Source organism: Lepidochelys kempii, chromosome 8 (assembly GCF_965140265.1).
Source record: "Lepidochelys kempii isolate rLepKem1 chromosome 8, rLepKem1.hap2, whole genome shotgun sequence".
Taxonomy (NCBI): Eukaryota; Metazoa; Chordata; order Testudines; family Cheloniidae; genus Lepidochelys; species Lepidochelys kempii.
In genome coordinates this window covers 412808-435343 of record NC_133263.1, presented here as the reverse complement: position 1 = coordinate 435343, position 22536 = coordinate 412808, and the positions used below count along the sequence as shown (strand labels likewise).

Here is a 22536-nt window from a genome sequence, read left to right as displayed (position 1 = left end):
CAGCAAGCTATTAGTGTGATTCAAGCACTTAACAATTACTGATCATCTCCTCCTAGTCTGTGGGTAATGGAAGTGATCAGCTGCAAATGGAAAGGATGTGGGGCTATTTTCATGCAGGCATTGAGGACAAAGCACTGTACAGTGTGACCTCTGCTAACCCTGGGGTTTGCGAAAAACCCAAACAGCAAATCACTTCCTGGAGAAGAACTCATAACCTATAAGAAGAGTTTCCATTAGAGACAAAACTAAGCTCATACTCAACAGAGTCTATCAATTGAACAAAAGTTCCAGCCCTGAGTCCCAGAGGCAGAAGTAATTACCTACTGATTATATTTACCACTCTTTGCTTCTGCCTGGGAAGTAAGAGCAGGATAGCACCTATTTCTTCCTCTGCAGAAATTTTGACTGGTCCCTTGGGAGTCCGGCTGTGGAGTTACCACTTTGGCCCAGATTCTTAAATTTATTTATGTTCCTAATTTCCAAAGATTTCACTGGAAGTTTGGAGCCTAAATATCTTTGAGAAGCTGGGCCTCTGTTCCTAGAGCAGTCACCTTCAAAGGGGTGTTCTCAGAATACATAGATTCTGCAGGGATTACTCTGAAAGATCCCTTCCTTTCTAGCAGCTTTGTAGTTGATTGTTGTTTTTAGGTTGTGCTAGTGAGGGGAGGCCCTTCATCTCTTCACTGAATCTTAAAGCTGCAATGTTATCCCACCTGTCTCAAATTCTCTGACACTGTCAGCATGTTTCAAGTGTGGGGAGAGAACATAAAAATCATTTATTGTCTGAACTGAAGTTTAGCTTCAGTTGTTTTTTCACATCCATATGATGCTGATCTTGGCTGTTGTTTAAAGAGAAATTGCAGTCACGTATAGCTTGCGTTGATACTCCTGTGTGATCAAATGGATTGAGCACAGGTTTAATAGTCTAGGGCTTCCAAATTGCAGGCCCATCTCTGGCACCATCTCACTGTATGGCTTATGTCTCTGTCTGTTTCCTCACCTTTAAAATTGGAATAACAACTCACCTAACTCACAGGGTGATTGTGAGGCGTACTGTATGTGAAGAGACAGATAAACAGTATTTATAAGTAAATATTAAATTAAACCAAATTAAGGAATTTTTAAAAAGCTTTTAGAAATCTCTGGCACTGCTTCATCTCCATGACTGATGCTGGGGTGGCTGTCAGCGCTCTTGCCCTGAGACTTCCTGGCAGGAGCTCCTGTCTGATGCTGTTCTGTTCTTTAGGTTCCTTTACCACGATCATCCCCATGGTACTTGAGTGGAGCAGGACATAGGGAATGAATGCAAAGGAAAGCAACAGTCTTTCAGAGTTGGAAGATAAAATGTTCTTTACTATAGATATTTTGGGTTTATCTTACATTTTAAAAAATTAATAGAATTTACATTATAACATCTTAGAAAGCTTCCTCCTTTCTCTGCATTTGATGTAAGTCCTGTGCTAGGACTGGCAGAATAGAGAGTTTCTATTAAATTGTTTGTTATTCTTGCAATTATATTTAAGACACATTATGGTATCTTTAGTGATCTCTGTTGCACTGCCCTTTTCATTTAAGAAGTCACAGAGTTGTGATAAGTCCATATGTAGTCAAGAGATGGTGCCAGATTCTGATCAGTTACATCTGAGTAAATCTGGAATTATGCCAGTGACATCAGAGAACTAATCAGGAGGCAACCTCATGACTGTGTCACTGTAACTTCTACTAAAATAAGACACTTGAAAAGTTTATGGGACATTCTTATCTATCTTAAATGGTTAAACAGTGGCTGAATCAGGATTAGTCGCTGAAAAGTGGATTAAGTAAGAAACATTTACTCTACAACTCTGAAAATAAATCTGATTTCCTCTCAACACAAAGGGAGCTGCATTGCATGTGTCTCCTTTCCAACAGTAAGCCCATCCTCAGATCTCTAATTCAAAATTTGTCTGTATGATGGAAATTCTGCAAAAATTTCTCATGGGTACTAACAGAGCAGTTCAGCACCACAATTGTTAGCAATGTTAGAAAATCTAAGACAGATGGGCTGCTAGTGTTTTAAGCACTGTGTATTCTAATCCTGCTCAGAAAAGTTCTGATTTATACAGTATTTAAAACACCAGTGGCAACCAGCAGGCCATGTCAGTATGAACTGTTCTTAATAGGAGATTCTGGGCTATTTGTAGCCCATCCACAGTGCATCTCTTAATGTTGCTAATGTTGGCGGAGCTCAACTGGTGTTTGCTTAGTCAGAAATGTCTGTACAATGCCTAGCACAATAGGGTCCTCAGATGCTACTGGAATACAAATAATAAATAAATCCCTTTTCTTCTTACTTTGGAGTTTTCCTTTAAATAAACAGATTTAAAATTATTCTAGATCAGTACGTTGATGGTTTTCATCAGTGTGTGTGGACAGTATGCAGTTAATGGCTATGAGCCAGGATGGGTAAGGAATGGTGTCCCTAGCCTCTGTTTGTCAGCGGGTGGAGATGGATGGCAGGAGAGAGATCACTTGATCATTACTTGTTAGGTTCACTCCCTCTGGGGCACCTGGCATTGGCCACTGTTGGTAGACAGGATACTGGGCTGGATGGACCTTTGGTCTGACCCAGTATGGTCGTTCTTATGCCTGTGTGTAACTACACAGATGTGTGATTTTGGGGGGAGAGGGTTAGGACTGGAAGCAAGTATGGGACTGCGGGCAAGAGCAGTTATGCAAATAGCTCTGTGTACATGTGGATGTGAATGTACAGGTGTGTAGAGAAGTAGAGTTGTATGCACACATGCAGGTGAATAGGTGTGAGAGGCAAGGGTGTGTATGGCTGTAAATACAAGGAGAGAGAAGATTGAAGCAAAAAATGCCAGTTGGGATTTCTCTACATTTTCAATTAAAGCGGAATTTATTTAACTTTAAAGCACCTGCCCCAGTATGAGCCAACCATTGGCCCTGGATGTTCAGGATATGAGTTTGCAGTCTCTCAGTGAGCCAGCCATTGGGGATGGAAGGCTAGAGTCCCAGTGACACACTGGATATAACAAACAAAATGACAACTGTGTTTATAGTGTTGGTTCTAAGTTGCCCCAAATCAAACAAAATACCTGCCTTTGTGAGAGCACTGTGCATCCGGGATAGCAGGGAAGTAGAATGCGGAAAGCATATAGGTCTAGATCCAAAAAGGGATTTAGGTAACTAATTCCCATTGATTTAGGTACCTAAATACCTTTGAGGGTCCAGGCCATAATGCTGAGGAGAGAGGGGGATGGCAACTGTGGGGAGCACATCATGTATGTATCTATGACGAGATAACTGGCTCTGTGGATGAGGGGAAAGCAGTGGAGGTGTTATTCCTTGACTTTAGCAAAGGTTTTGGTACGGTCTCCCACAGTATTCTTGCCAGCAAGTTAAAGAAGTATGGGCTGGATGAATGGACTATAAGGTGGATAGAGAGCTGGCTAGATCATCGGGCTCAACAGGTAGTGATCAATGACTCCATGTCTAGTTGGCAGCCGGTATCAAGTGGAGTGCCCCAAGGGTCGGTCCTCGGGCCGGTTTCGTTCAATATCTTCATTAATGATCTGGAGGATGGCGTGGATTGTACCCTCAGCAAGTTTGCAGATGACACTAAACTGGGAGGAATGGTAGATAAGCTGGAGGGTAGGGATAGGATACAGAGGGACCTAGACAAATTAGAGGATTGGGCCAAAAGAAATCTGATGAGATTCAACAAGGACAAGTGCAGAGTGCTGCACTTAGGATGGAAGAATCCCGTGCACCGCTACAGACTAGGGACCGAATGGCTAGGCAGCAGTTCTGCAGAAAAGGACCTAGGTGTTACAGTGGACGAGAAGCTGGATATAAGTCAGCAGTGTGCCCTTGTTGCCAAGAAGGCTAATGGCATTTTGGGCTGTATAAATAGGGGCATTGCCAGCAGATCGAGGGTCGTGATCATTCCCCTCTATTCGACATTGGTGAGGCCTCATCTGGAGTACTGTGTCCAGTTTTGGGCCCCACACTACAAGAAGGATGTGGAAAAATTGGAAAGCGTCCAGTGGAGGGCAACAAAAATGATTAGGGGACTGGAACACATGACTTATGAGGAGAGGCTGAGGGAACTGGGATTGTTTAGTCTGCAGAAGAGAAGAATGAGGGGGGATTTGATAGCTGCTTTCAACTACCTGAAAGGGGGTTCCAAAGAGGATGGAGCTAGACTGTTCTCAGTGGTAGTGATGACAGAATGAGGAGTAATGGTCTCAAGTTGCAGTGGGGGAGGTTTAGGTTGGATATTAGGAAAAACTTTTTCACTAGGAGGGTGGTGAAGCATTGGAATGCGTTACCTAGGGAGGTGGTGGAATCTCCTTCCTTTGAGGTTTTTAAGATCAGGTTTGACAAAACCCTGGCTGGGATGATTTAGTTGGGGATCAGTCCTGCTTTGAGCAGGGGGTTGGACTAGATGACCTCCTGAGGTCCCTTCCAACCCTGATATTCTATGATTCTATGTAGGGGCTAGAAAAGAGGATACAGAGTACTCAGGGAACATCGCATAGGGGCTTGCTAGCCCAACATTCTTCTGAACTCCTTGCATGTGTTTTATGCATGCTGTGGGACACTGGGACAGCAACCACTTCTCCTCTCACCACCAATCTTTGGAGAAGGCAACTTCTGCTATACTGTAATAAGGAAGTTTCCAGGGAACTGCCAGCCCCTGCATGTCAGTGTCCGACCAGTGCATGGCCAAATGGAGCCCAGGGAATCCTATAACATTGCCTTCCTCAGCTTGATTATGGAGGTGTAGAAAGCACATTGGGGGGTCCATGCTCCCTCTTGATCCAAGCAGCCAGGCGCCAGTGCATAGTGGGACATCTTGTCATCTGTAGATGAGCCCTCTCTGTTAATGATGGCAGTGGCTGTGACCTTCTCCAATGTATGGAAATTAAGTGCAGCCCCTCTGCTGGGCAATGTGTTGTCCCTGCTTCTTGCTGCAGCAGGAAGAAATTAATTCCTCAGTGAGTGGGCACAGAGAAGACTGGGATTCAAAGTGGAAATATGAAATGAAGGACATTTCAGAGGTGCAGTGGAGAGATGTAATTTGTGCATCCAGAGATGAGGGATGCTATGGTACTCAGGTATCTGGAATCCCATGCACCGCTACAGGCTGGAGACCGACTGGCTAAGCAGCAGTTCTGCAGAAAAGGACCTGGGGATTACAGTGGACGAGAAGCTGGATATGAGTCAGCAGTATGTTCTTGTTGCCAAGAAGGCCAACAGCATATTGGGCTGTATTAGTAGGAGCATTGCCAGCAGATTGAGGGAAATGATTATTCCCCTCTATTTGGCACTGGTGAGGCCACACCTGGAGTATTGTGTCCAGTTTTGATCCCCCCCATGACACAAGGGATGGGACAAATTGGAGAGAGTCCAGGGGAGGGCAACAAAAATTATTAGGGGGCTGGGGCACATGACTTACAAGGAGAGGCTGAGGGAACTGGGGTTATTTAGTCTGCAGAAGAGAAGAGTGAGGGGGGATTTGATAGCAGCCTTCAACTATCTGAAGGGGGGTTCCAAGAAGGATGGAGCTAGGCTGTTCTCAGTGGTGACAGAAGACATAACAAGAAGCAATGGTCTCAAATTGCAGTGGGGAAGGTCTAGGTTGGATACTAGGAAAAGCGATTTCACTAGGAAGGTGGTGAAGCATTGGAATGGGTTACCTAGGAAGGTGGTGGCATCTCCATCCTTAGAGGTTTTTAAGGCCTGGCTTGACAAAGCCCTGGCTGGGATGATTTAGTTGGTGTTGGTCCTGCTTTGAGCAGGGGATTGGACTAGATGACCTCCTGAGGTCTCTTCCAACTCTACTCTTCTATGATTCTAAGTGACACAACACAAGATTCCCTTTCTGAGGGACAGGAAGGAATGGAACACAGGGATCAGTAGAGAGGTCTGACAGCTACACATCCATTCCAGGAGCATAACATTTGCCCAGCTTCATTGTATCTTCCAAAGCCACACACCACCTGTGTGCAGAGGAGCTGCTCCGAGTTGGGCTGCCAGCTCTCCTGAAAACATAAGCTTCCCTGATAAGGCAGCTCTTTCATACAATTGATTGTGGACTAGTAACCTGCACTCAGAAATCAATATTCACTTGGACAACACATTTTTACAGGCCACTGCAGCACAGCAGAATAGCAGTTACACAACACACATGTTTACACCCAGAATAAATAGGTCATAAAATGGAACCTGGCAGAGAGGAGGGAGACTGTGGAGGGGGCAAAGGGGTATGTGAAGGGACACTAGGTCAATGCAGCTGCCTGAGGTCTTTGCACTGCAAATCAGCACAGTATATCCCTAGGGAGCTGTGGTGGGTACAGCTGAATAAGCCTGCATGCTTTCTCTTAGAAGTCCTAGAAAAGCATGGCCTAGCCAGGCAGTGTCATGGAATGCTGAACAAGGTTTAATGGGACTGAGTGAAGAAATGGAGCTGAAATCCAAGGGTACATCTCTTGCTAGCACTAAGAGTGGAAGATATGGATGGCTGAAAGGGACAAGAAACAAAAGCAGAGGCCAGAGCCCAGCTTCCTTGCTTTGGCTCTGGGGTGGTTTTCTTTTATAGGCTTAAAATAATGGATTTGAAAAATGATCAAAAGGGTCCTGAACAGAACCCAGAGCTGGTATTTACAGAGGAATGTATGGGTCAGTTTGCCTTGCTCTGCTCTCAGAATACCATAGAGTTAGGTCTCTGCCCCCTGGGGCACCAGTCTGCTGCTTTCTGTTCTAGAGGGAAAGCACCAATTGGCCGTAGGTACCTGCAGGAGCCCCTCCTTCTCCTTCATTCAAAAGGCAAACGCTGTTTGGACAGATTTTTGACTAGCTTTGTTTTTAGAACAAGCAAACAAAATAGTGCCCTAAAGTCTCCCAACTGGCTACTCTTCCTCTTGCAGTGCTAGGAGTGGGGGAAGGAGATAGTGTTGGACAACCAGCCCCTGCAGTTCTAGCTGCAGAAGGAGCTGAGTGAAATAGGAGAAGGCCTTCCTGTTCTGGGGGAGACTGTTCAGTTCCTCTTCTCTGGAGGTCTTCAGTTCCCCAAGGGGGAGTTAGTAGGACAATATCTGGGTGCAGAGTGACGAGAATTATGTGGAAGGGACAGATGCCTGTTGTGCCAAGTTAAGGTGGGCTGAGCAGGAGAAGGAGTAGCAGCAGTGCCATTGGGGGCCAGGAAACACCAGCTCCAGAATACACAGAGGAGGCCATGGGCATGCTGTTGTATTCAGAGATGTCTGGCCATGTCTTTGTCTTGGTGACCTGGGAAGGGAAAGGGAGAAATTAATTCAAATTGGATCGAGTTCACTCAGGCCCCTGGCTGCAGGATCTCCCATTCTGAGATTAGCATTGAGGATTTGGGAACCTCCCATGCCAAGTAATATGGCTCTTGCCCCTACACACTGGCGCCTCTGCTAACCTATGGGATGGAGCAACTAGAATGGCGATGGGGAGGGGGTACTTTTCTGAGGCTCTGATACATGCACAGCTCCCTCTTTCAGGTGTCCAGAGCTGCTTGTTTCTCTGATGCTAGTTACTTTCTCTATGCTACTTCACTGGGTGCTTTGTGAAGGTAGAAAAGTAATTCATACCTGGCACGTTTCTGAAGCAAGAGAAGTGTTGGTGCTGTCCCCCTGGAAACTCAGGGAAGGCATGTGAAACAATCCTTCCTGCCCCTCCAGAGTTGCCTGGCTCAGATGCATCTGAGACTGAATTGTGTTTTCTGCAGGTAGAAGTCAAACAAATGTCTAAGAAGGTGCTTTCCGGATTTGCTCACCTTGGCATATAGCTCTCCCCGAAGGGCTACCCTGGGAAGCTCACATGTTGGAGTTTGTAAGGGTGATTTTGCTTTGATGAGTGTAAATATTGTATGCAGTGGCATATTACTGTGGGGAGTGGACATGTGGTGGATAAAGCATCACAGAGCAGACTGCAGGGACCAATCTCGCATGGTATCTGGGGTGCAGTGGATTGGTCTGAATGGGGTTTTTCCACCTCTACTTTCTGTCATCCTAAGGGGGTGTGTCTGAGGTGGGCAGTGTGAGTGGGCTGGAGCTGTTCTATTGGTATGAGATTTCGCTATATAGTACTATATACACAGAAAATACATTAATATTAAACAATTATATAGTGATGCTTGTTTCTTTATTTGATGCCCTTTGGAAGCTTTTACAGTCATAAAATATTTAAATCTTAATAAAGCCCATTGCTGGGATGCCAGAGATAGTTAAGGGGAATAGGGGCTCTGGACATAGCTACCACTCACAGCTGGATTTTACCCAATCTCAGCCACCAGGATTTGAGAGTTTATTGCTGAGCTTCTGGCCCATTGATATGGTCTGTGCCAGGCTGTGGTGGGTCAAATTGCTATTCATTTTTTGAGCACCAGGACCATACTAAGTGTCTCACAGAGACACCTGAAATCCCAGGTTCTGTCCAGTGAATGAGGGTCAGAGGTAAGGGGAGGTGAGGAAGGACAAGATGATGGTGGTGAGATCATGTGATTATTCAGTAAGCCATGGATATAGTGTGATGCTGGTTTTCTCTCTTAACTTCTCCTACCCCCTCACTTATTATAGGTGAGACTGCAGAAGTGAGTCTCTGGGAGGGGTTGAATGTGGCCAGAGAAGCGACTTTGTGAACAGATCTGGGGATAAGGTGTAATGTGGAAGAAAGTTCAGAGATGCCTGTAAGAGCAGAGAAAGGGAGTATCTAGGCTGACGCTAGTGGTGGAGTAGAGAGGGTAGGGAAATGCCAAAGGAGAGCGGGTTGGAGCTGTAGGTAAGGGCTGTGTGATGTAGGACCTGGAAAGCAGTAAGAAGTTTGAACTTAATTATGATGAATCTGTGTCCCAAGTTGCTTGTCATATAGCACTTACTGAGGCATTTGTTGCTAATGAACATGCTGCGTATCTGGTCACACTCCTCCTGCTGGTTGCCACTATTCTCACAGGTACACCACAGCGAAACCTCTGTGCTGGAGTTACCAACATAGTTTGGTGTCATGGCTGTACCTGTTCCCAGTCCCCAAGAAATGAGAATCAAGATTTGTTTGTATGAAAACCTTTAGGTGGGCTGCATGCAGTAACCCTCTGAGACAGTGAGTACCAGCCATTGCCTCTAACCAGGGCATCACACCATGGCCTTCACACTCATGCTTTGTGCCTCTAGAGTCCCCGGACATGCTGCAGGCTAGGGAGGCCCATTCTCTGGGCAGATTCTATGTACTTTAGCTAAATGATGTTTGTATGTATTACTTTCAATGTATCATGAATTATCATTAAACCTAAATTCGCCAAGGCACAGCTGCCCAGGGAGGAGCTGGGGGGAGGGAGCCCTCTGCACAGAAGTGCATGTTGTTTGGGGGGCAGGGAGCCCTCTGCACTGAGGCGCATGCTGTCTGGGGGGCAGGGAGCCCTCTGCACAGAATTGCATGCTGTCTGGGGAGCAGGGAGCCCTCTGCACAGAATTGCATGCTGTCTGGGGGGCAGGGAGCCCTCTGCACTGAGGTGCATGCTGTCTGGGGTACTTGAGGAATCAGGTGCAGGAAGGGCCAGGGAGCCTGCTGCACCCCACCTAAGTGGTCCTAACAATGAAGCACACTGATTACTGCCTATGGGAAGAAAGCCGTAAATTAGAAGATGTGTAGCGGAGCGTGGAGACACCCCTACCCCTCTCCAGAAACAGGAGCACTGGCATGCGGCAGTGATATGCTCTTCTACCGTAACTTCCAGTTACCGCTGCCAACAAACTGATGGCCTGTGGCCTGTTCCCAGATAAACATTGTGCAGCTGCAGCCTGGCTATGCGATACAGTTCAGTGACCATGTTAACACAATGAAGACTTTACAAAAAAACAGGGATAGTCTGGAAATGCAGTTAAAGTGCCCACTCATTCCTGGCCTATACAGCTTCACTGTTAGCAGATTCATGTCTATTACAGCTATCACAGGGAGCGAACCTTGGGATGCTTTGGTAGTTTGGCCACAACCAGGTGTGACCAGGGACATCTTATATCCCAGTGCCCCTGTGGCCTCTATGAAGGCTTTTGCTGGATATGTCACCAACAATGTCCCATCAGGGCTCAGGCAGCCAAACTATGAGGGAATACAGGGTTTAAGGTGTCAGCAACCAAGGACCCTGAGAATGGATGTTCATTTGGATAGTAAAAGGATAAAGTGGCTGTAAAACATCCAGTGGCTGGAATGTCAGGAGTGGCTATATCACACAGCTGGGCAGGGCTCTGCTGCTCAGGCACTGCAGGATAAGCAGGCTTGTCTACACTGGCAATTAACAGCACTGCAACTTTCTCGCTCAGGGGGGTGAAAAAACACCCCCCTGAGCACAGCAAGTTGCAGCGCTGTGAAGCGCCAGTGTAGACAGTGCCCCAGAGCTAGGAGCTATGCCCCTCGCTGAGCTACGACCAAGCACTTTAGCATTGCCAGTGTAGACTAGCCTAGCACCTTTGTAAGAAGCAAAATAGATTTGGTATAAGAGAATTGGGGGTGATGCTGCTATCTCGTCAATGGCGGGAGAATTGGAGAATATATAGTCTCTGGCCTTGTAGGTGTCATAGATATTATAGATGCTAAATGAGTTCCTCTTTAGGCTCTGTCTACACTGGGTCAGGGAAAACACCAACATAGGCCAGCCTCAAGTGTCTTCAATACCATGACCTTAAGCTCTGATAAGATCAGGGCCTGGACCTTGCCAGTCCTCAGCTCCATACACCTTCAGGCACACCCTCTTGTCACTCCCTCTATCCCCATGTATGCCTGAGAGCATGCTCCTCATCAAGCCTTCTTATGTTCCCCTTTGGTCACCACTTACCAATCATCCCCATGTAAGCCTGCAGGCACGCAGCATGGTTGTGCTGAGAACAGCCATCTGGGGATATGCCTGCAGGCTGACAGTTCTGTTGGAAATCAGCCAGTCGGGATCTGTAGGAAGAAGAAGAAGAAGAGCATGAGAGTCAGGACTGCCCTTTTCACTGGGCTAATGCCCCTTGCTGACAGACATACTTGCAGATATGGTCTTTGATACAGGAGTCCAAAAGAAGGAGGCAGTTGGGTTTGATGCTGTCCTGGAAGGAGCACTCAGGGACAATGGTTTTCCGGCGTCGCTCCCCACAGAGCTCATCTTGACATGGACAGAACAGGAGCCTCTTGGTGAAATCCTCAGGGACCTTCTCAAAGAACTGTCGTAGCCTTTTGTGGCACTTTCGCTGGTCACAGGTGCCTCCAGACTCTGCCCCCTTGGTGCAGCTGGATGCATAATATGTGCGCAGATGGACACATTTCTTATTCAGACTGCAGAAGTGAGTTGCTTTCAGGCAGGGATTTGCACTGTCCCCTGCTAGATGTGAACCTGAAAAGCCAACAGAAACCCAGGAACAGTAAATCCCAGAGGAGATTTTAGGTGTGGGCAGGAGGAGCTGCAGGCTTCTGCAGCCCCTGGGAGAGGGCAGGCTACCATCCTCTGTTACACTGCAATTTAGTGATCACTCAGCAGAGATTCACAGGAAAACGGGAGGGGCATCAGGCAAGCTGACTCTGCTCAGTGCTAGTGTGATTCAGGCCTAGTCCCAAGGCGTGCGGACACCTGAACTAGCCTTGCTCTTTGGAATGTGGTTTGGTGGGGGTGGAGGGGTGTTTGTGCTTCACTGGCTCGCACCTATGTCTGTTATGGCTCACTCGTTGCCTTATGGAGCAGGAGGAGTTACTCTCCTTCCTCTATGACTGCTGGGGAACAGTGTCTGAAAACAGCATTTAAACCTTGTTCTGGGCCCAGGTAAACAGTTTTCAAACATTTGTCCTGCTAGTGAAGAGGACAGTGATAAGGGAAAAAGATTATATCTAAGGTCATGTAAAGTGGTGGTGAACTCCAGCTGAACATAAAGGTCTATGAAAAGAGTTCAGGGCTTTGTTGGCAACAATGACAAAAAAGTTATAGATATATCTTTGGTGAGATTGATTCGATTCCGTTATTTGAACAAATAAAAAGAATTGCTCAATTAAATAAACCCATATCCTGACACACACTCCTTTTGAGGACAGCAATGAAAGATATATATGGTGTAAAGAGCAGTAAACTGAATGGCACATATGCTGGTTTATGCCACTGACATTCTAGCAGTTCACTGGAAAAAATTGTGAACTACCATAAGTAACATACATTGTAAAAAGAAAAGGAGTACAAGGCTGCTACTCTGAAACCATACATTATAAAATTATCTCTCTGGTCATAAATATTCCTAATTGTTCTTAGTTAAGTTTACAAACTAGAAGGCAACTCAGGGAACACTGGACATAAGAACAGCCATACTGGGTCAGAACAAAGGTCCATCTAGCCCAGTATCCTGTCTTCTGACAGTGGCCAATGCCAGGTGTTTCAGAGGGAATTAACAAAACAGGTAATCATGAAGTGATCCATCCCCTGTCACCCATTCCCAGCTTCTGGCTAACAGAGGCTAGGGATACCATCCCTGCCCATCCTGGCTAATAGCCCTTGATGGATCTATCCTCCATGATATGGGCAGGCCATAAGAAGGCCTAAATCAGAGGTAGGTGCTTTTTTAGTAATGTATATTTTCTTTTTAGTTGGGATGTCTTATAGAGAAATTGCGGTACACCAAATATCAGAGCATATGGAAGATTTTTTCTGTCTGGTAATGCTTTTTGGAATAAGTGGATATTGTCCAACGGAGAGGGAATCTCACCTGTCTGTTAACTAAATCTTTGATTTTTCTAAACAAGCTAAAGGAAAATAAAAATAATGGAGAAAATGCCAATATTTATTATATCTTAATAGTTTTAAAAATTCTGGATTATGTATAAAATGGAAATTGTTAGACTTGTTTCCTTGTTGGGCTTTCCTTGATGCATTCTATTCTTCTGACTCTGTCCCTTTAATCTCTCCGAACTGGTTACCTTTTGGATAGCTTCACTTACAGGCAGTGGGATCTACGGATCCACCCCACTCTCTGACATGCTGACTCCAAAAGCTTCACCTGTCTATCTCAGGTCCTCTGGAGCCAATATTCCCCTGACCAGTTTTAACGGGGGTGCTGCCTCAAAATATTTTCCCTCTTAATAATCCTCAGCGCAGTAGGTGGCCCCTGAGAAAGGAAGAAAAAGGGGAAAATGTGTACCTGTCATGATCCTTACCTGAAACCAAAGCTGCCAGCTTGTTGTAGTCAATCTTCCAGGGTTCTTCATTTGCTGGATCCTCATAAGGAGAAGTCTCCAAATTGAAATAACCTAGGCAAGGTGAGACACACATTCAGGGATGTGGGGCGGGGGGGGGGGGGAGGGGGACACACTGGAACCAGCTTCTCCTTTTAGAGAGACTTTCATGCACACACAAAACATATCTGGTTGCACCCACAGGACTGGAGTTCATCCAGAAACACACTGCTTTACTCAAGAACCAGGCAGAGCCAGCAAGAGCAAACCATGGCCCCGACCTATCAGAGATACTGTTGTGTTACTAAGCAGCTTTGACATGGGAGTCACTCATTGGCTTCTCTGTGTCCAGGATTAGATCTAGTTTTCATTTGTTCCTTTTCAGTCTCAGCATTCATGAGGATATGTGCACTGACCCTTTAAAATTACAGCAGGGAGGGGGGGAAGTTTTAGGCAGAAGCTTTTTACAGTAAAGCAGTGAGACAGCAGCTTTCAGGATAACACTGTTTTTCTCATTTTAATTAATCCCTTGCTCACTGCTGGACAAAACCAACTTTCTGTGTTTCTTTAGGTTGCAGCGTAACCTCCCTTCTCACCCTACCCCTCTCTCTGACCCTCTGTAGTCCTGTTGGTTAACCTGAGGGTCCAGCCCCAGAATTGTTTCATGAACATAAACTCACCACCTCATGTCATAAGTTTTAAACTAAAAATGAAATCTGTGTCCAAGCTTTGCTTATTATATTAATTTCTTAAACATTTATTGTAAAGGACCAGTGACTCCTCTTCCCCAGGAGGTGGAAGCCCGTGTGATGTTTCTCCAGCAACCACCTCCAGGGTTGGAGAGTGAGCTGTGGCAGGATTCTCCACTGCACCCCTCTCCTGCCCTTGTTGGGGGGGTGTATTAATAGCGCAGAGGTTTGTGTCATTACTAGATAGCGTATGAACAATGATTCCATCTCACCGCGAGTGAAGCTGGCGTGAAGAGTCCAGTAGATGCGCAGGCAGAGCTTCTGTCTCCTCATGCGCCTGTGACACTTGCAGTGCAGTAAAGGGCTGCTTCTGAGGTCTAGCTTTGCATCCCGGCACCTTGCTCTGGCATCAGGACTCAGAGGGAGGAAACGCGTCTTATCAAGGGAGCAGTTTTCCAGGGCCTGGTAGGTGGCATTGCACGCAGGGTCCATCAGGCAAATCTTCTCAGCTGCTATGCAGTCCCTTGGAAGAGCAAGGAGGCCTCCTGTTGAAGTAGGGACAGAGTGATAGGGCTTCATTCAGGGAGAAAGCCACACAATAATTGTTCCAGTACCATCACTGCAGGCTTTCTGTCCTATCTCAGCAAGAACATCTCTGCAAAGGCAGCCGTGGGAAAGTGTATCTGATCTGGGTGAGATGGAATCCTCTGCCTTTGGTGTAGGACAGGTGGGGAACAAGAGCTCCCTCCCTTTAGAAATGAGAGGATGGACATCAAAAGGAACTCACATTGGTGCAAAGGGATAGCAAGAGATTATATACAAAGCCATTTGCCAGCTTTATAAAAAAACCCTCCTATGGGTGTCTTGCAATCTTCCAAACCTGATCAGGATCAGGGCTGTTCAGTACTTACATGGGACAGAAGATCCCCAAGGAAAACTCAGGTGCTGGAACTAGGTATAAGAGCTGCATTTAAAAAGCCATTTGCAGTACAGAATAACAACTATAGTGAACCTACGACACTTATGAACAATGGTACATATTCTTATGGTAATAAATGGTACCCTTAATATTAACTAGAGATATATCAGTATATATACATTTTTTATATAGGACACTTCTCTCTTCCTATAATGGATGTTAATTGAAATTATTGAATTAACAATGTAGGAGTCTTTGAAACTTGGCAACATTAGGGCTCTTCCACTTAGAGGGATATTATTTGAAGTCCTTTCATCTGTTGGTGTTTTTCTTCTGGAGATTTTTGTGCAGGTTCATTAACTGGCATGTATTTGCCACCTTCTCAGGGTAACTAATGGGAATTAATTACATTGTCATTGTCAGTTTCTATTGTAGCTCCTGTGTGTGAATCTATGTGGGCCATCTCTTGAGGGCAATTGTTCCTTGGTTATTCTTAGGATACAAGGGTTGTGGCGGTTGAGTTGTCCTTATACTTTCACCATGTATAGCCTTGGTGCTGCTCTTTGGATTACCTGTCCTTGCCCTCCATCTTATCTTTGTCATTAGGTTGCTGGTTGTACTGTCTGGAGTTCAGGAAGATCTTTGGCACCTCTCATACTATTTGCTGTCACCATCATTTAATTTGTTCTGTCACCTTTTCCACTGTTGCTGGCTTCAAAAGTTTATTTGCTGTAGGCAGTAGAGTCTGGTTGCATGACATGTGACACCATGCTGGACTGCTGCCCATGCCTTCTAATTTTTCAAGTCATGCTGCCCATGAGTCTCTATCATTCTGCTATGCCTTTTTAGTAGTTTTTTGGCATTGTGACAGTATAGGATGGTGTTTATGTGACCATTGTTTATTAGCACTGTAATGCTATATATTGTATGGAGTGGAAATCTATCCACTCCATACAATATATCCATATCCACACTGTAATGCTATATATTGTATGGAGTGGAAATCTATCAACTGCATGAAAAAAATTGTACAGATACAGACAGACATCATCTTCCTTTCCAAATGCAAACAGATGGACATCGTACCAAAAGGACTGAAGGTAAAAAATCCATTACAATCTACATACCACACAGACTATGCTGACAGCTTGTGCCACACGCTCTCAAAGAAACTGCGGAATCACCTGATCAACATCCTCTACAGCAAACAGGGAAAGATTAAGAATGAGCTCTCAAAAATGGATACTCTCATAAAAAGCCAACCTTCCACACAAACTCCTCGTGGCTGGAATTTACTAAAACTAGACAAGCCATTTACAACGCACACTTTGCTTCTCTACAAAAGAAAAAGGGCACTAAACTTTCTAAACTACTACATGCTACAAGGGGCTACAGCAATGGTTCCCTCAACCCACCCACCAATATTGTTAACCTATCCAACTATACTCTCAGCCCAGCAGAAGCAGCTGTCCTATCTCGGGGCCTCTCCTTCTGCCCCTCCACCCCCACGAACATGATACAGTTCTGTGGTGACCTAGAATCCTATTTTCGACGTCTCCGACTCAAGGAATATTTCCAAAATACCTCTGAACAACATACTAATCCACAGAAGCCTCCCTACCAACATTACAAAAAGAAGGATTCTAGGTGGACTCCTCCTGAAGGTCGAAACAGCAGACTGGACTTCTACATAGAGTGCCGACGTGCACAGGCTGAAATTGTGGAAAAGCAGCATCACTTGCCCCATAACCTCAGCCGTGCAGAACACAATGCCATCCACAGCCTCAGAAACAACTCTGACATCATAATCAAAAAGGCTGACAAAGGAGGTGCTGTTGTCATCATGAATAGGTCGGAATATGAACAAGAGGCTGCTCGGCAGCTCTCCAACACCACTTTCTACAAGCCATTACCCTATGATCCCACTGAGAGTTACCAAAAGCAACTACAGCATTTGCTCAAGAAACTTCCTGAAAAAGCACAAGATCAAATCCGCACAGACACACCCCTGGAACCCCGACCTGGGATATTCTATCTACTACCCAAGATCCATAAACCTGGAAATCCTGGGCGCCCCATCATCTCAGGCATTGGCACACTGACAGCAGGATTGTCTGGCTATGTAGACTCCCTCCTCAGGCCCTACGCTACCAGCACTCCCAGCTACCTTTGAGACACCACTGACTTCCTGAGGAAACTACAATCCATCGGTGATCTTCCTGATAACACCATCCTGGCCACTATGGATGTAGAAGCCCTCTACACCAACATTCCACACAAAGATGGACTACAAGCCGTCAAGAACACTATCCCCGATAATGTCACGGCTAACCTGGTGGCTGAACTTTGTGACTTTGTCCTTATCCATAACTATTTTACATTTGGGGACAATGTATACCTTCAGATCAGCGGCACTGCTATGGGTACCCACATGGCCCCACAGTATGCCAACATTTTTATGGCTGATTTAGAACAACGCTTCCTCAGCTCTTGTCCCCTAACGCCCCTACTCTACTTGCGCTATATTGATGACATCTTCATCATCTGGACCCATGGAAAAGAAGCCCTTGAGGAATTCCACCATGATTTCAACAATTTCCATCCCACCATCAACCTCAGCCTGGTCCAGTCCACACAAGTGATCCACTTCCTGGACACTACAGTGCTAATAAACAATGGTCACATAAACACCACCCTATACCGGAAACCTACTGACCGCTATTCCTACCTACATGCCTCCAGCTTTTACCCTGACCACACCACACGATCCATCGTCTACAGCCAAGCTCTGCGATACAACCGCATTTGCTCCAACCCCTCAGACAGAGACAAACACCTACAAGATCTCTATCAAGCATCCTTACAACTACAATACCCACCGCGGAAGTGAAGAAACAGAAGAATGCCACTAGCCATCACCTTCAGCCCCCAACTAAAACCCCTCCAACGCATCATTAAGGATCTACAACCTATCCTGAAGGATGACCCAACACTCTCACAAATCTTGGGAGACAGGCCAGTCCTTGCCTACAGACAGCCCCCCAACCTGAAGCAAATACTTACCAGCAACCACATACCACACAACAGAACCACTAACCCAGGAACCTATCCTTGCAACAAAGCCCGTTGCCAACTGTGCCCACATATCTATTCAGGGGACACCATCACAGGGCCTAATAACATCAGCCACACTATCAGAGGCTCGTTCACCTGCACATCCACTAATGTGATATATGCCATCATGTGCCAGCAATGCCCCTCTGCCATGTACATTGGTCAAACTGGACAGTCTCTACGTAAAAGAATAAATGGACACAAATCAGATGTCAAGAATTATAACATTCATAAACCAGTCAGAGAACACTTCAATCTCTCTGGTCACGCAATTACAGATATGAAGGTCGCTATCTTACAACAAAAAAACTTCAAATCCAGACTCCAGTGAGAAACTGCTGAATTGGAATTCATTTGCAAATTGGATACTATTTAGGCTTAAATAGAGACTGGGAGTGGCTAAGTCATTATGCAAGGTAGCCTATTTCCCCTTGTTTTTTCCTACCCCCCCCCCCAGACGTTCTGGTTAAACTTGGATTTATGCTGGAAATGGCCCACCTTGATTATCATACACACTGTAAGGAGAGTGGTCAGTTTGGATGAGCTATTACCAGCAGGAGAGTGAGTTTGTGTGTGTATGGGGGTGGGGGTGTGTGAGAAAACCTGGATTTGTGCTGGAAGTGGTCCACCTTGATTATCATACACATTGTAAAGAGAGTGGTCACTTTGGATGGGCTATTACTAGCAGGAGAGTGAGTTTGTGTGGGGGGGAGTGGAGGGTGAGAAAACCTGGATTTGTGCTGGAAATGGCCCAACTTGATTATCATACACATTGTAAGGAGAGTGATCACTTTAGATAAGCTATTACCAGCAGGAGAGTGGGGTGGGAGGAGGTATTGTTTCATGGTCTCTGTGTATATAATGTCTTCTGCAGTTTCCACGGTATGCATCCGATGAAGTGAGCTGTAGCTCACGAAAGCTTATGCTCAAATAAATTGGTTAGTCTCTAAGGTGCCAAAAATGATTAGGGGTCTGGAACACATGACTTATGAGGAGAGGCTGAGGGAACTGGGATTGTTTAGTCTGCAGAAGAGAAGAATGAGGGGGGATTTGATAGCTGCTTTCAACTACCTGGGAGGTGGTTCCAAAGAGGATGGTTCTAGACTATTCTCAGTGGTAGAAGAGGACAGGACAAGGAGTAATGGTCTCAAGTTGCAGTGGGGGAGGTTTAGGTTGGATATTAGGAAAAACTTTTTCACTAGGAGGGTGGTGAAACACTGGAATGCATTACCTAGGGAGGTGGTAGAATCTCCTTCCTTAGAAGTTTTTAAGGTCAGGCTTGACAAAGCCCTGGCTGGGATGATTTAATTGGGGATTGGTCCTGCTTTGAGCAGGGGGTTGGACTAGATGACCTCCTGAGGTGCCTTCCAACCCTGATATTCTATGATTCTGTTGGTCAGAGAGACACGCTTTCGAGCTTACTGAGCTCTCACCAGCAGAAATTGGTCCAATAAAAGATATTACCTCACCCACCTTGTCTCAGTTTATTTTTTAAGCAGTCAGTGTGATGTTTAGCAATTTCAGCTTTACTGGATTGAAAGCTCCAAAATCATCCCCATATCTACTGCCACAGACAGGACTCTGGGACTGTTTGAGAGCTGTAGAGTGAAATGGGTTTTGTAACTCCTATATTTTCAACCATATCAGCAATGCAAATTCCAAAGTGAGTTGTACTGGCTCTGTGATGATTGTATGGCGATATTAGCAAGCCTGTCAGTAGAGAAATTTTTTATAATCTAAGCTCCCCTGACTTTGCAACAGTAGGAGAGAGAGCAGTCATAGACAGCCTCTGTTCACAGCTGCCATCACTAGATGAGGCTCTTGGATTATGACTGTCATTTAGTTACAGAATCCAGATGCTCACTCAATCCTGGGGACCCTCACAGGCCCTGCAGTGCAAGAAACCTGGGAGCAGAACACACACTAGCTATTGGTTTGGCTACCAGTAAAATAGATTGTATGAGAGCATGTGGCACTAGTGGTGATGTTGCAGGTCCCAGTGACTCCTGAAAAGAAGCTGCAGCCACTTCCACCTTCTGTTGTCTCCTCTCAGATCTGCCTCTTCCTCTTGTCTTGGCGATAGTAGTGGGACTAGGAACTGTCTCTTTCCCCCAGCCCTGGCTCCCCGGGGCCAACTTTCAGACCCATGAGGAGTCTTTTTACTTTGAGTAATTCCCATATTTGTGGTTAATATTTTGGTTCCAGGAACACAAACTTCTGTAAAATTGGTTCTGAGGGTAATTACTGGACCCAAGGAAATCCAATGAGTTTGTCTTGGCTTCAAAGAATGAGCCTCTTCTGAGCCTGGCAAGCCACTTTGGGGCTGTTCGCAGCTTTTGGGCACCTGCTGCTTTGGGGGAATTTATCAGCTGCTTTGCCTCCAATTGAGTCTTCCCCCTGAGGGTGAGGGGGATAGCTCAGTGGTTTGTCCATTGGCCTAGACAACCACAGGGTTGTGAGTTCAATCCTTGAGGGGGCTATTTAGGGATCTGGGGCAAAAATTGGGGACTGGTCCTGCTTTGAGCAGGGGGTTGGACTAGATGACCTCCTGAGGTCCCTTCCAACCCAGATATTCTATGAACTTTAAATGGTTACAAAACATCATTAAACTGGGGGCAAAACCTAGAACCTCCTTAGCTCACTGATTGACCCTACGCTGTAGAAGAAGACAAAACATGTAGATAGATGCCTCCGACCAGGAAAGGGCACGGTAGCAACATCTGGGTGCTGACTCAAGTACTCCCCAAATGCAGCTCAACTCCAAGAGCAAATGCCAATTTTTTGCTGAGGCTTTATTGCCCTAGCACCCCTTTGAGTGGCCTGCAAAGGAACCTGTGCCTTCTTGTGAGATGCTAGCCGCTCCGTGGGCCCTAAGGTAAACAAAAACCCATCAGCCTCCGGATCTGCCAGAATAAACCCCTTGCTAATGCAAAGTTCACTTTCGGTGAAGCATCCCATGAGCAAACTTCAGCTACGATGGCCTCTAATAAAGGCTTGGCTGCAGCGTCCTTACCAATGCGACACCTTCGCTACAAAAAAGGGATGTCTGGGTTTCTCTGCTGTAAATCGGCCACGAAACACCTGCTCAGAGCGCCTGATCATCCAGTCCAGCCCGTTCTGCTCTTTGGCACCGAAAACTGGGTCCTGGCCATAACTGCAAGTGATCAGGATGGAGCCGCAAATCCCAGCCGAAACTCTTCGCCGTCGCTTCCGCAAACAGACACAGAGTCTGCTCCACTCTCGGTGTTGGGCTGAAGTAACTCTTTTGGCCGGGGTGTGATTTTTTAACCGAAAGCACCGCTCGTGAGAACACAGTTACAGTGAGTTAACGCACACGGACAGGTAGCCCTGGAGCCGGGACCCTTTACCGACACTGGGTTCAAACCGGGATCGTTAAGCCGGTGTAAAAACGGTCCCTAGACAGGTCGCCACCCCTGCGGGAGCGCTCTTGATGCTGGCTTCGGGCAGAGCTGGGAGACCTCCGCCCTTCGCTTATTCGTACAGAACAAAGCGGCTCAGCGCCAGACCCCGGCTCCCCCAAAGCGCGCTCCGCTCCCGCGCAGCCGTCCGCACCCACCTGCGCGCGCTGCGCCGCCCGAGGCTGCGCCGAGCCCCTGGGCTGCGGCACACGCAGCGGGGCGGCCAGGGGCCCTGGGAGCCGGGCCCAGCACAGCCCGGGGCCGAGCCGGGGCGGGGGGAGAGAGCCTCCAGGAGCCCGCCCGGGGGATCCAGTGCAGTCCCGGAGCCCCGGGCGGGGCAGCCTGCCCGCCCCCCGCCGGGGCACCTGCGGGCGCAGAGGAGCGAGGCGGGGGAGAGGCAAATCGCGCCCGGAGCCGCTCGGCCCCGCCACACTCCGAGCCCCGCTGGCCGCTAGCGACGCCCCGCAGCTCGGCGCCGGGAGTCGGTAAATTCTCGGACCGCGTGTCCCGCCCGCGGGCACAGACCCCGCACCCCGGGAGACCCCTGCAGTTACCGGCTCGGCAGAGGAGCAGCCCCAGCAGCAGAGGGAGCCCCATGCTGGAGCCGGGCAGGCGCGGCAGGTCCCTGCGCTGCGAGCGGGTCCCCATGTCCCTGCGGGCGCTCACATGCTCCTCTCGGGGCTCGGCTCGGCGGGGCAGGCGCCTCCCGGCTCTGCGCTGTCCGAGTGCTGAGCGCGGACTGGGCAGCCTCCCGCTGCGCTCCGCCGGGTCTGCGCGTCCTGCTCCCCCAGCTGCCTGCAGCCTCCTCCCCCGAGCCTCGGCGGGCTCTGCCCCCTCCCCACGGACTGGCCGGCCAGCCCTCCCCCAGCCTCTGGAGCTGGCCCAGGTGTCTCGCAGCTGCTGTGGGTGGCCGCACGTGTGCAGCCTTGTCTGTGGCGCTGTGTCTGCGCGTGTGATTTCCTCGGCGGGTCTGTGGATCTGCATGTGTCAGATCTGGCCAGCTGGATGGGCGAGGGGTCTGAGAGAGAAACCCTGCCCTCAGCAAGGTAACCGGCCGCAGGGAACAGGTCCAACTCCTGTGCCCAGAGCAACGTGCAGGAGGAACTCGGTGTCCTGTCTCTCAGAAGCGGGCTGACCCAGCGCCACAGCTTCCAGCGGATTGGTGATAAGGAAATGCAGG

At 47.4% G+C, this 22536-nt stretch overlaps 1 protein-coding gene across 2 annotated transcripts in view; it reads right to left on the bottom strand.

Annotated features, from left to right (window-relative positions):
* Positions 1-2880: 2880 nt before the first annotated feature.
* GFRA3 (GDNF family receptor alpha 3) overlaps positions 2881-22536 on the bottom strand; it is a 35376-nt gene continuing 15720 nt past the window's right edge. Inside the window, exons 1-8 of one of the 2 annotated variants that reach the window (XM_073355051.1) lie at positions 21911-22098; positions 14177-14449; positions 13198-13290; positions 11053-11398; positions 10862-10971; positions 8912-9046; positions 7626-7756; positions 2881-7296 (exon numbers count right to left, since the gene is read on the bottom strand). In XM_073355051.1, coding sequence (XP_073211152.1) covers positions 7159-7296; positions 7626-7756; positions 8912-9046; positions 10862-10971; positions 11053-11398; positions 13198-13290; positions 14177-14449; positions 21911-22004 — 1320 coding nt within the window. In that variant the 5' untranslated portion in view covers positions 22005-22098 and the 3' untranslated portion in view covers positions 2881-7158. Of the gene's footprint in view, positions 7297-7625; positions 7757-8911; positions 9047-10861; positions 10972-11052; positions 11399-13197; positions 13291-14176; positions 14450-21910; positions 22099-22536 lie in introns of those variants that run through there. The other variant, XM_073355050.1, reaches the window with a different exon arrangement.